The sequence below is a fragment of the Triticum aestivum genome, chromosome 5A (assembly GCF_018294505.1).
Source record: "Triticum aestivum cultivar Chinese Spring chromosome 5A, IWGSC CS RefSeq v2.1, whole genome shotgun sequence".
Taxonomy (NCBI): Eukaryota; Viridiplantae; Streptophyta; class Magnoliopsida; order Poales; family Poaceae; genus Triticum; species Triticum aestivum.
This window is the reverse complement of record NC_057806.1, coordinates 70,875,247-70,890,113: the sequence shown is the minus strand read 5'-3', so window position 1 is coordinate 70,890,113 and position 14,867 is coordinate 70,875,247. Positions and strand designations below refer to the sequence as shown.

At 52.1% G+C, this 14,867-nt stretch overlaps 1 protein-coding gene across 1 annotated transcript; it reads right to left on the bottom strand.

Annotated features, from left to right (window-relative positions):
• Positions 1 to 317: 317 nt before the first annotated feature.
• Positions 318 to 2,118, bottom strand: LOC123106603 (uncharacterized). Its single transcript, XM_044528709.1, has 3 exons — positions 1,771 to 2,118; positions 630 to 675; positions 318 to 541 (listed from the first exon to the last, which is right to left on the bottom strand). The coding sequence occupies exons 1-3, from the start codon at positions 1,920 to 1,922 to the stop codon at positions 404 to 406; spliced, it is 336 nt and encodes a 111-aa protein (XP_044384644.1). The 5' UTR covers positions 1,923 to 2,118; the 3' UTR covers positions 318 to 403.
• Positions 2,119 to 14,867: the final 12,749 nt, after the last annotated feature.

The following is a 14,867-nucleotide window of genomic DNA, read 5'->3' as shown; positions in this document are numbered from 1 at the left end:
AGGGGAATAAGGTGAAGACGAGGTCTTCTGAGTTGAATCTCAGCCTCCCTAACCAGACATACAATTGTCACAGCAACTGGAACTGGTCCAACAAATTATTGTCTTCAACGAGTCACTGGTTTCATCCTTCCCTTCACTTTACTTACTGTTGGTCTTAGTGAAGTTACTGTATGATTGCATTATCTTCTGTCTTCACTGAGTGACTGCTTGTTCTGATTGGCTTCACAATATCTTCCTACCTGATCCTTACTGCCTAGCTGCCATTAGTTATTGTGCTCTCACTTCATTGAATACATGACTATGGTTTACCTAGTGTAGTCTACCTTCCGCTGCGCGATAATAGGTTTATTTCTATCGTTTGTCTTCGAAACTTACATGTTTTGAAGACTTTCATAAAAATCGCCTATTCACCCCCCTCTAGTCGATCACTAGCACTTTCAGACACGTCATCAGCCTTTCCATCCCCGTCATTATCAGTGCCACATGGTTGCCGCTTAGCAGCCCGTTTTGAATCCCGCTGAGAGGTCCTATTTGGAGAACCCTACAATGAACAAAAAAGATTGAACTGCTGAGAGGGTAAAAGAGAAGAGCATAATAAATGGTCATAGGATAAAAAAGAAAATATAAACCTTTATTTCACTGCCAGACACCTCTTCTTCACCAACCAATTTGTCTCTGCAAAACAGAAAAAGAACAAACACATTAGTCAAAATTAACAAAATTGCCACCCAGAAACAGTTATACTACTTGGTTGGCAAGTCAATCAAAAAAATTTGGATAAGGGGACCCGCCTAGTTGCAAAACAATTCATATGCGACTATGCGGCCTGCCTAGTTGCAAAACAATTCATATACGACTATGCGGACCAGATTGTGCAACTCGGTGGCTATGCATGTGCCAATTAGGACTACTATGTGTGCAACTATAACTACGGTGGATGCCAACAAAAAATAGTAAACAATAGATCAACTTACGAAACTACTTCACAAACGATACTGCTGAACGATTCACGCACGATATGTTTAATCCAGTGGCTGTGTTGCACCTAGTTTTTTGCATGGATGGTCAGATTTACACTATTGTCCATGTATCGTCCAACATGTATCGTCTGCATAGCAGCACTCATCAACTTACACCCGGATCCTAATACACCCATCCCCAAAAGACCGATAAATCTGAGAAGAGGAACACATACATTCAATAGAAAACAAAGGACGAAAATGCAGAAGGAACCAAACAGATAAGGTACCTTATCGTTGTGTGGTTACGAATCAATCGATTAGCTCATTGATCAGTTAAGCCTTGAAGAAATACAAGTCCCCACTTAGTCAAAGCATGCACGCGTACACAAAATTGTAGCAGACCAGCAGTATCACCGAGTAGCCTCCCCTGCTTTCCCATCTATGCTAGCTCTAGCTTACTCTACTCTTATCAACCGAGCCGGTCTCCTGTGCTCTTCTCTATCAAGCCGACTCATTTACGACGAATTTGCCATCATAGCGAAGCTTGAACGCTGCATCCTGTACTCCAACCCCAGTCACCATGGATCCGACCACAACGCCCTTGTACTACACAACGAGGCCGGCGGTGTACACACCTGCTACCGACTTCTCCATCCTGTCCATGCATGCTCCTTTTCCCCATCCATAACAATGCTTGCACGCCACCGCCCCGTCCTCAACCCGTGACCACGACAAATCCGGTCACCGCGCCCTTTCCCCCACCCCCAGCCTGTTGGATCGATGGATCCAGAGAGAGGCGACCTCCTACCTGTATGTCCCCTCCCAAGAGCTCTGACGGCGTCCCCTTAGGAAAGTGGAGGGATACGGTGGCGTTGCTTCTCCGGCTCCACAGCCCCGGCTGATCTGCTCGGCCTGAACCTCCGGTTCCGCCGCACCCCCCTCGACCTCTGGGGGCGTCATCCCGGCGTGAGGTCGGCGGTGGCGGCAGGTTGCGTAGCCGGGAGGAGGATCAGGGCGGCATCTACATCGCCGGCAGGAGGAGCTCGGTGGAGGGGCGCATGGCCTGGAGAAGGAGCGGGAGGCGGCCGTGTCGCAGGGAGGTGTGCGGCGGTGCGGGGCGGCAGGTAGTGGGAGGTGGGATGAATGGATAAGATGCAAGAGGTGGGCGAGGGCAACAAAATAGTCTCTCCCGACAAAATAGCACCTGACTCTCGTGGGCCACACGATCCGCACGGGACGAGCGGTTGAGACGCGACCGCTCGGTTGGACGGAATAGTGCGCATGCACTTTTAAGATTTCGGGAATAAATAAATATTTAGGAACGGGGAGTACGTCGTAACAATGCACACGTTCTGATCAACACGAGTCAATGTATATACAAGCTTAAGTCTTGAGTGTGTCGCTAGGTCCGTATTCGTAACGACCTTGGAGAAAAGATATTCGTAAGTGTGTAAGACGCTCGACTGACCTGTGTAGGAACTTAGTTCGAAGCCGAGCCCAACTTCAAGTCGTACTACATGCTGTATATATGCGACCAGGGCAAGACCTGTTGGGAGACCAGATCCCGCGTGTGCTTTGACGTAGTACGTTATTCGTCCATGGCGGCCGCGGCGTGCTGGGATGAGCTGCCGGATGACATCCTCCGATGCATCCAAGGCCGCCTACCTTGCCCCATCGACACCGTCTACATGGGCGCCTGCTGCAAGTCGTGGCACAAAGCGGTGCCCAAGCCCGCGGCGCGCCTCATGGTGCTCCCCTGGCTCCTCATGCCGCTCGCCGGAGGGCCGTCGTTCGGCTGCATCCTGAGCGGCGGCGCCTGCCACAACCTGGACCTGCTGCCTGAGGACGCGCGCGGCGCCCGTTTCTTCGGCTCCTACGAGGGCAAGTGGCTGTTCGCCGCGCTCTGCGGCGGCGGCAGGGAGGGGCACACGCTGCTCAACCTCTGCACCGGCGAGCGCATCCCGCTTCCCGACTTCGAGTACGGGCTGGTGTTTTGGGCCGTCCGCTGTTGGCAAATTCTAGCCTATCTCTCTCACCTCACCTCGGTCTCTCTCTGAAACTCAGGTGGCAGGAAGAAAAGGGAGGTTTTGCGCCGCGTGAATTTGCGACTTTTTTGATTTTCATTCCTGTCTACTTATTCAGAGTACAGCAACAGAAACGGGGTCGTGGCCCCCTAACTACGCGCCATCACAGATCGTGATGCTGGTGCCATCTCACGAGCGATCGGTGAGGGCGCCAGAAACGCTCCACGCGCCAACTGACTCGAGCTAAACTCGCTAACAGAAACCTGAAGCTACTGACGAAATTGAAGAAAAGACTGAAACTGACGAAACTGAAAACCAAAAACACTAGCTACTGCAGACTTGGGTTTATTCAACAATCACCCCCTAAATCCTAGTCTGCTTACTTTATTTTCTTCATTCCAATCTTCTCTCTCAGCTGGATGAACCTGACCCGTCCCAGGGGCTTCGTCAGAATGTCAGCCAACTGATCTTCAGTTCGGATGTAATCAACTGTCATCCTTCCATCCTCCACACATTCCCTGATGAAATGATACCGCACATCTATGTGCTTACTTCTGTCGTGGAGAACCGGATTCTTGCAGAGAGCTATGGCAGATTTGTTGTCCACCAGAAGCAGTGGCACCTGAAGTTCTTCACCTGTGATCTCTGCAAGCAGACGCGCCACCCACACGCCCTGACATGCGGCCGTTGTGGCTGCAATGAACTCAGCTTCACATGATGAAAGAGCCACCACTTTCTGTTTCTGCGACAGCCAGCTGATAGGGCTATCACCGAGGAAAAAGACTCCCCCGGACGTGCTCTTGCGATCATCGATGTCGCCCGCCATGTCGCTGTCGCTGTACCCGACGAGCCTGGCTCCGTTGGCTCGCCGGCGAGGAAAATGACACCCCAGATCACGAGTGCCGGCCACGTACCTGACGATGTGCTGAACAGCAGTCAAGTGCTCGACCGTGGGCGCTTCCATGAAACGGCTCACGTAGCTCACCGCGAAGGTGATATCTGGCCGGGAGTGGGTGAGGTAGCGCAACGTCCCCACCATGCTCCTGTACTCTGCAGCGTCCGTCGAAGCCGCTGTGCTTGCCTTGCTCAGCTTCAGACGCGCTTCCATGGGTGTCTGACGTGCATTACACCCCATCAGCCCCGCCTTCTCAATGATCTTGTTAGCGTATGCGCTCTGCGCAATGGTCACACCATCCGCATCCTGGCGCACTTCAATGCCCAGGTAGTAGGAGAGCAACCCGAGATCGCTCATCCTAAACTTGCCCTTCATCGCCGTCTTGAAATTGTCGATCTCCGTGGCGTCGGCCCCGGTGATCACCAGGTCATCCACGTACACCCCCGGAAGAAGGAGCTCGCGGCCTGACCCGCGTGCGTAGATGGCGTGCTCGGAGTTGCAGCGATGGAAACCCATGTCAACGAGCGTGGCGTCAAGCTTGGCGTTCCAAGCGTGAGGTGCCTAGTGGAGACCATACAGCGCCTTGTGCAGCTTCAGTACCTTGCGCCTGTGGTCGTCGACGACGAAACCCTGCTCGACGTAGACCTCCTCCTTCAGCTCGCCATTGAGGAAAGCCGATTTGACATCCATGTGATGGATCGGCCATCCCTCGTGCGCTGCGAGTGCTAGCAGAAGGCGCACGGACTCCAGTCGAGCTACTGGGGCAAAAACCTCGTCGAAGTCGATCCCAGGCTTCTGCACAAATCCCTTGGCGATGAGGCGAGCTTTGTACTTGACGATTTCTCCGGCCGAGTCCTTCTTGACGCGGAACACCCACTTTACCCCGATGGCCTGGTGTCCAGCGAGCAGATCAGTGAGCTCCCACGTGTTGTTTTCCTCGATCGAGTTTACCTCCTCGATCATCGCTCTGCGCCAGCTTGGATCGAGCTCCGCTTCTCTGAATGTACTTGGTTCTTCAGCAGAGGCGATCAACAGTTTTTCGTCTGGCTGGACGGCGCCATAGTGGAGCCCAAAAACGTCAGACACACGGTGAAAGCGATGAGCTACGCGCGCGTCGTCATCGGCGTCCAGCACTGGGCTCCCGGAGGGCGGTGTCACGAACTCCAAACCCCCTGGAGTGGCGGCTGCAGCAGGGGTTTGTGGTGCCTCAGTCGCCGATTCCGGGCTGCTGACAGACACGGTCGTGTCCGGACTGCTGACAGGTGCGGGCGTGTTCACTTCAGAGCGTGATCTCGCTGCTGCAAGTTTCCGCGGAGTCGGCGGTGTCTGAGGTTCTGCTTCTTCTTCTCCGCCACTCTGAGCCATCTGCACCTTGTAAGCTGGATAAGGTACAGTGAACGACTCACCCACTGTTGCCGGAGTGCCATGAGAGGAGTCCTCCCAGTTCCATCGTGCTGACTCGTCGAAGACAGCATCCCGCATGATCTGGACACGCTTGGTCGCCGGGTTGTAGGCGCGGTACGCTTTGCCGCCCTCTTCATACCCGACGAAAACCATCGGAGTGGAGCGGTCCTCGAGCTTGCTCTGGTGCGGTTTCACCATCTTGACATGAACCACGCACCCAAAGGTGCGCAGGAAGTGCACCGGAGGTCGATCACCGTGCCACGCCTCGTACGGGGTCATGCCGACCACGGAGCGCGTCGGCGACCTGTTCAGGATGAACACGGCAGTGGTGACTGCCTCCCCCCAGAACTCTCCTGGCATGGACGCGGCCTTCATCATGCTCCTGGCCATGGCCACCACCGTCTGGTTACAGCGCTCCACAACGCCGTTTTGCTGAGGAGAGTACGGCGCCGTGAGCTGCCGCTGCACCCCTCGGTCTGCACAGTAGTCGCTGAAGTCGACGGAGGTGAACTCGCTGCCGCGGTCCGTCCGCAGTGCGCGCAGCTTGCGCCCTGTCTCTGTCTCCACGCGCGCCTGGAACCGCGCAATCGCCCCCGCGGCCTCGTCCTTGGACCGAAGCACTGACAGCCACATGTACCTGGACATGTCGTCGACGAGGAGGAGGAAGTAGCGCCGCCCACCAGCCGTGGCGGGCGTGATGGGCCCGCAAAGATCGCCGTGCACCAGCTCCAGGATCTGCTCCGCTCTGTAGTTCGCCTCTGCAGGAAACGAGGCACGCCTCTGCTTGCCAGCGAGGCACCCGTCACACACCTGGTCGACGTGGTCAATGGAGGGCAGCCCGCGCACCAGTCCTTGCTGGGCGAGCTTGCGGAGCGCCTGGAAGTTGAGGTGGCTGTATCTTGCATGCCACTTCCACGCCTCGTCCGTCGCGCACCGTGTGGCCAGATAGACGGGGCGCACGAGCTGGAGCGCGTATGGGTACAGCCGGTTGCCGGCGCGCTGCACCTTTGCCACGATTCGACGCTGCTGGTCGTAGAGGGTGAAGACGCCGTGCTCTATCTCCGACCGGCACCCGGTCTGGTCGAGTTGCCCAATGCTGATGATGTTGCTCTTCAGCCGCGGGATGAAGTAGACACCGCTCAGGACGCGGTGGCCGCCGGCGTGGTCGGTGAAGAGCACACTGCCGCGCCCTCGAATGTCGACGACCGATCCGTCCCCGAACTTGACGGTGCCGGTGACGTGACGGTCGAGCTCACTGAACGAGGCTTCCTCATCTGACATATGGTTGCTGGCCCCTGTGTCCAGGTACCAGACGCCGGAGTGAGCGTCCGTGGCCAGGCCCAAATGAGCTTCCACGCGCTCTTCGACCAGGTCGACGTGTCCGTCGCGATCGCTTGGAACCGCGGGCAGATCACACACCTGCGCCATGAGGAGGTGCGTGGGATCGGCGTCGTCCCCGCCGTGCCCTTGGGCGAGAAGGGCCTTCGCCTCCTCGTCGCGCTTCTTCTTCCTGCAGTCACGGGCCCAGTGGCCGCTGATGCCGCAGTAGCGACACTTGTCGCGATCGTCGTCGTTGCCGGTGCCACGGGCGTTTCCTCTGCCAGCACCCCCGTTCTGGCCGCGTCCGCCGCCACCGCCGCGGCGCCCACGGCCTCTTCCACGCCGGCCTCGAGACGAGCCGGAGCCCGAGCCACCAGCGTGAGAATCGCCGTTCTTGAGACGGGCGTTCCACTCCTCTTCAGTGAGAAGCAGGCGCCCCACGCTATCAGTGGTCTGCTGCAGCTCATGGCGTTCCTCCGCAGCTTTCAGTCTCCCAGTCAGCTCCTCGACAGAGAGCTGATCGAGATCGACTAGAGTTTCGATCGAGAGAGCGATCTGCGAAAACTGTTTGGGGACTACTGACAGAAATTTTCTCACAACTCGTTTTTCAGGGATGTTCTCACCGAGCTGTGCCATCTGCCCCACCATCGCGGTGAGACGCATTGCGAAGTCGTCCACCGACTCGCCGTCGGCGAACTTGATGTCGCCGTACTGCCTGGTGAGCGTCGCGAGTTTTGCCTCCCGCACCCGCGCCACACCAAGCCGCATCGTCTTCAGAGAGTCCCACGCCTCCTTCGCCGTCGCCTTGGCGGCGAGCGTGGGTCCCATCTCCGGCGGCACGCCGCGCAGGATCGCCTCGAGCGCCAAACGATCCTCGCTGCGCTCGGCGGTGCCCGTCTGGACGGCGTCCCAGAGATACCGTCCCTCCATCATGACCTGCATCAGGACAGCCCAGTCGGTGTAGTTGGATAAGGTCAGCTGCGGCCACGCCGCACCGCCGATGTCGCGCGCCATTCGCGCTGTGGATCTCTCGGCCACGGCAAGCTCGTTGCCGTCGGAGACCCGTGCCCGCGGAGTGGCCGGCGACTTGCCGCCACCGGAGTCGTCTGGACCTGCCATCTCCAAGACCAGAACAGGGCTCTGATGCCAATTGTTGGCAAATTCTAGCCTATTTCTCTCACCTCATCTCGGTCTCTCTCTGAAACTCAGGTGGCAGGAAGAACAGGGAGGTTTTGCGCCGCGTGAACTTGCGACTTTTCTGATTTTCATTCCTCTCTACTTATTCAGAGTACAGCAACAGAAACGGGGTCGTGGCCCCCTAACTACGCGCCACCACAGATCGTGATGCTCGTGCCATCCCACGAGCGATCGGTGAGGGCGCCAGAAACGCTCCACGCGCCAACTGACTCGAGCTAAACTCGCTAACAGAAACCTGAAGCTACTGACGAAACTGAAGAAAAGACTGAAACTGACGAAACTGAAAACCAAAAACACTAGCTACTGCACACTTGGGTTTATTCAACATCCGCGGCCTCCCGTCTCCGACCTTGGTCCGCGGCCCTCCTCGCCCCGTGGTGATGCTCGCCGCGACCCTTTCGTCCCCGCCGACCGTCGACGGGGCGTGCGTCGCCGCCGCCATCCTCAACATGCCGAGGACGAACCGCTGGCCTTTCGTCTGTTTCTGGCGCCTTGGCTCGCCGGTCGCCGTCGAGGGAGAAGACATCAACACCGCGCCCGGGACGGCGGCGCAGGACCTTGCCTACCTGGACGGCCGCTTCTTCGTGCTAACCAAGGGCGAGCACCTCCGGGCGTACACGGCGCTCGACGAGCCGGACCCGCTCAGGGGCGGGGATCTCCGAGTCGTCTGCGACTTCTACATCACCGGCCGCGACAGGCAGTTACAGGCCGGGGAGCCCCGTGCGGGCTACCTCGTCCCGTCGCGCGGCGAGCTGCTCATGGTGGTCAAGGAGTGGCGGAGGACGGACGGAGCTGCGGCCGCGGTCCAGCTCTTCGTGCTCACCCCCGTCGCGCACGACAACCCGGAGAAGACACGCGCCTGGACCAGAGTCGAAAGCCTCGACGGCCGGCTGCTCGTGGTCGGCCCCGGATGCTCCAGGGCGTACGAGCGCACGGGCTGCGACGAGGGGGTCTACTTCCTGGACGACCGCACCTACTACCACCGAAACAGCTTCGGCGCCTACTTCACTCTGCGGAGTGACCCCGGCGAGTTTGTCTTCGCCGACAATGGCAGGTGCGGCCTGCCGCCTGCTCATCCGGAGCACTGCTTCCCCGTGAAGCCAGATGAGGAAGGCTGCTCCTCAAGTTACTCGCCGCCGGTCTGGCTTCTACCTTGATTTCCCTTTGATGATACACGTACGGCGCAGATGCATGGCGCGTGCATTACACTAGAAACTTACGCGCGCTTTGCCGCGCCGGTTGGCAGAAGCGCGATATGATTCGTAAGCTGTTCCATGTAATAAATTACATCACCCCTCAAATAATGTGGATACAGAAACAATGTATACACCATGTCCCATTGAGAACACATTATTTTTTTTGCACTTTTGCTGTATGTAAGTTGACTGAAATTTATAATTTTTTTTATTTTTTTTGAAATTTATATTTGGGTCAGTCACTTTTTTCCTTCTACAGTACTTAGTCTGTTTTTCCTTTTTTTTTCGTGTCAGCTTTTGTGTGCGTGCATGTGTGTGTCGCATGCATGTGCTCCTGTTGCTTGCCACTTCGTGTATGTTGTACGTGTGTTGCCGGCATGCTTTGCTGTGTGCATGTGCATGTGTTGTGCTCATATCCAATTTGCTATGTGTGTGTGCACGAGTGTGCATACGACGACACCATCTATATGAGATGCATTTTTATTTCTATGTGTGAAGATACAACTATTCTTTAATTTAAAAATAAATCAAACATAATATATACATTTCACTTTGATGCAACTTATGTGCAAATCATATTTTTATCCGAAAACTGCTCTACGATATACTTATTTTTTTCTTATTGTGCAACAGTGCAATCCTTGGGTAAGTAGTGTGCAATTTTTAAACAACATTTGTTTCAATTGTTTTCATTTTCTTTCCCCTTTTAGGCAAAAATCATGCCCTAATTCATTCTACCTTAGAAAAATATACTTTTTTGTCCTTTTAGCTTCGTACTAGCTTTCGTCTTTATTATCGTTTACCAAGTTGTTTTTAGTCAATTTTTCTTTTTTGTTTATGTGTATTGTGTATATATTAGGTGTGTGTAAATGTACACATAAGTGTTGTACCATATGTGTGTAAATATTTCTAAAGTGCAAAAATTGCCCTATTATACGCTTATTTTTGCATTTATAAAAATATGCAGTTTCAATGCATATTGTGTGCAAGTTTTGTCATCATTTGTTTGTGGTTTTTTATTTCATTTTCTTTCATACTAAGGCCACTAATTAATTCTTCTTTTCTTTTTGAAAATTTAACTATGTGCTTATTCTTGCATAATATAAGAACTTGCAATTTGTGTTTAGATTATGTGCAAATTTTGTCCTTATTATTTCTTTTTTTTTTCATTTTCTTTCTTCTGGAAGGGTAAAACCAATGCAATCAATTTATTCTTTCTTAGAAAGCTTCATTATTTTTATTTTGTTTTAGTTTTAATTCCATTTTGTTTCTTCTTTAAGGTTAACACCAATGTTCCTAATTCATTCCCTATGAGCGAACTTCTTTTTTTTGTGCAAAAATCACAATATTATATGAATATTTTTACATATTATAAAATCCCAATTTTTGTGTATATTATGTGCAAATTTTTTCATTATTTTTTTCATTTTCTTTCTTCTTAGTTTTTTTTTGAAATTCCACTATATGCTTATTCTTGCATAATATAAGAAATTGCAATTTATGTGTAAGTTAAGTGCAAGTTTTGTCCTTATTTGTTTCTTTTTTCATTTTGTTCCTTCTGGAAGGGTAATACCAATGCCACCCATTCATTCTTTCTTAGAAAGCTTCATTATTTTGACTTTATTTTAGTTTTTATTTTGTTTTCTTTCTTCTATAAGGCTAATACCAATGCCATTAATTCATTTTGTTAGAAAGCTTCATCATCTTGACTTTTTTTAGTTTTTATTTTGCTTTCTTTCTTCTTTAAGGCTAATACCAATGTCACTAATTCATTCCTTGTGAGAAAACTTTTTTTTTGCAAAAATCAAAATATTATATGCTTATACTTATATATTATAAAAAAAATCTAAATTTCTTTGTATATGATGTGCATTTTTTCATTATTTGTGTGTTTTTTCTTTCGTCTGGAAGGGTAATACCAATGCCCTAATACATTCTTTCTTAAAAAACTTCATTATTTTGATTTTGGTTTAGGTTTTGTTTTATTTTCTTTCTTCATTATAATAGCAGTGACACTAATCCAATCGTTGCGAGGAAACTATTTTTTGGCAAAAATTACACGTATAAGGTGTATTAGTTTTTTCAAAGGTCAAACATGTGTATGGATTTATTTTCCATCGTAGATGTCAATATATTAATTTTATAATCTTGGTGAAACATACACAAATTCATTCCTTATATCGACACCTTATATTCTAGAATGGAGGGAGTATATCCTTATTGTTACATATTGTAAAAAAGTGCAATCTCTGTGTACATTGTGTGCAAATTGTATCATTATTTGTTTTTACTTTTTTATTTTAGGAGGGTTATAACAATGCCACTAATTCATTCCTTGAACACACAATATGTGGATCAACAACGTAGATTAGTGATGTCGATTTTTTCATCTCTCTCACACACACGTGCAAGTACCCTCAAACACATGCGCGTACTGCGTATACATAGTTGGGGCACATGCATATACAATACATATGTGCTAACACGCATGCGAGCACATGCACGCGCGGCCGCATGCACGCGCAGACACACTCGCGCACACACAAAGGGAAAATAGACATGCACAGGTGAATTAGCTACACTGCCACTTTACACTAATACTACTTACATATGGCTAGCGTGCCTGCGTGCCCTAAAAGAAAAAGTGACTGACCCTAAATTTATTTTTAGGCGATTGACATATAGCCACGCCCTTTTTTCTGTTTATCTCAAATGATAACCGTTTCTTTAGGTAGAAGAATCCTTGGTCTAAGTATGACCGAAAAGAATGAATCTCTAGTTACATAAACCATATGCCCCCAAGCTTTCCCCTAAACCATCATGTTGACGATGTAATTATTTGAAATCAATCAAGTGCGTCATGATGGTTTCCCTAAAAAAATAGATGGGCAATACAAATGATTGCTTATAATCAGAGCATAAAAATCGCCACCCATGAGAACATCTCCAATGCCCAAAAGACAAACGGCCACATTTATTTAGTTTTTGTACACAATAAATAAGAAGAGGTGGATCAACATCATATCTATCTTCTGTAACATGTTATTACCTTGTCAGAAGTTTAAACGTTTTAAGCAGTCTTTGTTTATCTGACATAGTAATCTAACTACTCGTTGTAAGTAACGTCAATACATTATAGTTAACATATATAACTCAATTCTCCACAAGTTTATAATCCTTTTTTCAATTGGAGCTGATGGAAGGCTGCAGCTCGATAATGTCGCGGTATGTAGTGTGGGGGGAAGGCGTCGGCGATCTTCCTCGGTTATCCTCGCAGCGCGGACTAGCAGTATGCGCACTCCGGCGCGCGCACCTCACCGGCGTGTCAGCTGGGTGATCACGGGACCTTCTGCCTGAAGCTGGGATAACAACACCACCTGGGAGTCGTTGCACACACCCGCTATCAATTTTCCGGGCATCAAGAGTCTGGCGCGCCAGGCCACGGCGGTTGTCAGCGCTCTTGCAGGCACGGTTGTCGCGGTCTTCTCGTCGCGGATTGCGCGAGTCTCGATCTCTCTCATCACGGTCGGACTCGCGGTCTCTGTCACGACCGTTGTCCTGGTGGCCTTGGTCGCCATGGCCATGGTGGCCATCGGCCATCCCCTGATGGTCACGCAAGCTTTCTAGACACGGGCGGCGCGGAGCCCTCGCATTATCATCAGCCGAAGGGGGTAGCAACATCGATGGTGGCGGTGGGAGGCGGGCTTGCGGTGTAGGGGGCGACCTGTTGGTGCACTGGCGTGCGTGGTGCCCACTCTGCCGGCATATCAGACACTTGTAGGGGTCGCGGCAGTCAATCTTATAGTGTCCCCGCTCCAGGCAGCGATGCCAGGACCGACGGCGATGCTTGATGAAACTGCTGCCCGTTGGGGGGAATAGGAAGGCGAGAGTCGCCGCCTTGAATGGCGAAGGCTCGGAGACAAGGCTCTCCACCAGAACGGTGCTCTAACAGTCTTCCAACCTTCCTCCGAGCTAGCATTCAAACTTGACGGCCCGGTTGATGGCGACGCGCTGCTTGAGATACGGGCGTCCGTGCCGCACACCGGCTGGCCTTGAAGGTCGCAGACGCTGTCGTCTTGAGGCACAACCTAGGGGCGCCATGGATGGGCATGAGAGGGGCTGGATTCAGCAGCTCTTCAGTAGCAGCAAAGGACACCTTCCAGATTGGGCGTGACGCGACGGCAACCGCAGCTGGAGGTGGCCCTTTGAGGAGCGGATCCGGGAAGGTGGACGAGCTTGTAGAGGCATGGCACATCGGCGGGGTTATAATCCGCCTCGCACTACTTACCAAGACGTGATTGAGCTGGGACCTTCCCCAACTGCCCCTGACTGGCTGCATCGCGCGACACCGTGTCGGGGCTTGACGGTGCTAGCAGAGTCCGCGCCGCCGGGTGGGGCTGCTCGATCGCCACCTCGTCTATTGCGCCGTGCAGCCAACCTGACCTCAAGCCCCCACACGCCGCTCAACATACAAGCTTCCTCGACATGCTCCCCCGCGCCACTACTCCAGCTCCATATTTCGACATGCGCTGAAGATGAGCTTGTCACACTGTCCACCCCAGACGCGACCCCATCCTCTAACAGCTCGACACGCACACCTAACTTTGTGTCGCGGTCGCCGACACTACTATCGACACCCACCTCCACTTCACCGAGGCCGCCTGCTACCAGCAGAAGAACGTCATATGCTAGGCAGGACCAACCAGCATCACCATCGTCGCCCCATCCTCACGGCTCGTCTAGTTTGACCAAGACACCTCCCCTCTCAATTTCGCCAATGAGGGAGGCCTCTGCTCGTCCAAGCTCCTAGTAAGACATTTTTGAGCAGCCAGAGCAGTGCACTCCCATCTTCGTGCCTTGTCAGCCGGCCCTACTGCCATCACCAACGCCAAGATCCACCCCGCCTAGGCGGCCGACGAGAAGAAGGAAGACCCTTGCAGGAATCTCTAGTTTCCAGATGGGACGCAGTAGCCCGCGGCTTCACGCCAAGAATCGATCAATGCCTATTGCGCAGTTAGCGGAGAGACTGCTCTGCCAAAGGCTGGGCATTGTCGAGGAAGGAGAGATGATCACCGAGGAGGCGATCAACAAGTACGTAGCGTTGTTCAATGGTCAACTACCTGACATTGCGGTGGCGGCGTTGCATGCTCTGTTCAAGCTTGAGTGTGACCTGGCCACTGCCGTTGAAGATGCTCTAGTTGAGCATGGTGGAGACACAGTCCCAGAACTGCAGCCGATGGGAAGCGAGGAAGCCACGGCAACGGCTTGATGTTGTTTGGTCCCAATGATAGATGTAATGCTAGTTTCTGATGGATGACAACAACTTATGCATTTTGAATTGAAATGTACGTGGTTTGAACTGCCCAGACCGCCGTGTAGCTGTAAAACAAACCATTGCCTCCACCCCGTGCAACATTGTATGTCTTCAGGAAACCAAACTTGCTGTTGTGGATCCTTTTTTGCCGCTTTTCTGAGCGGCCGCCGTTTGAAAAGCTTTGCTGAGCGCCCCGCGAATGGCACCCGTGGGGCCATCCATCTCTTGTGGAATGAAGACCTCATCAAGATTGATAATGTGCGCTTTGGGACCTTCTTCCTCTCGGCCATGGCGACGATCATTGGCTCAGGCACCTCCTTCCAGCTCACAACTGTTTATGGCCCCACTAGAGGAAATTCGAAGGATGTGTTTTTCCTTGAGATGGTTGGGCAGACACCTACTAATGGCACGAGATGGCTTATCACCGGAGATTTCAACCAAGTCTATCGTGCCCGAGATAAGAACCGTTCCAATGTTGATCGGAGCCGCATTGTCCGGTTCTGCAACGCTCTCAATGCTTGCGAGCTCAAGGAGATACATTTGCAGAATAGGAAA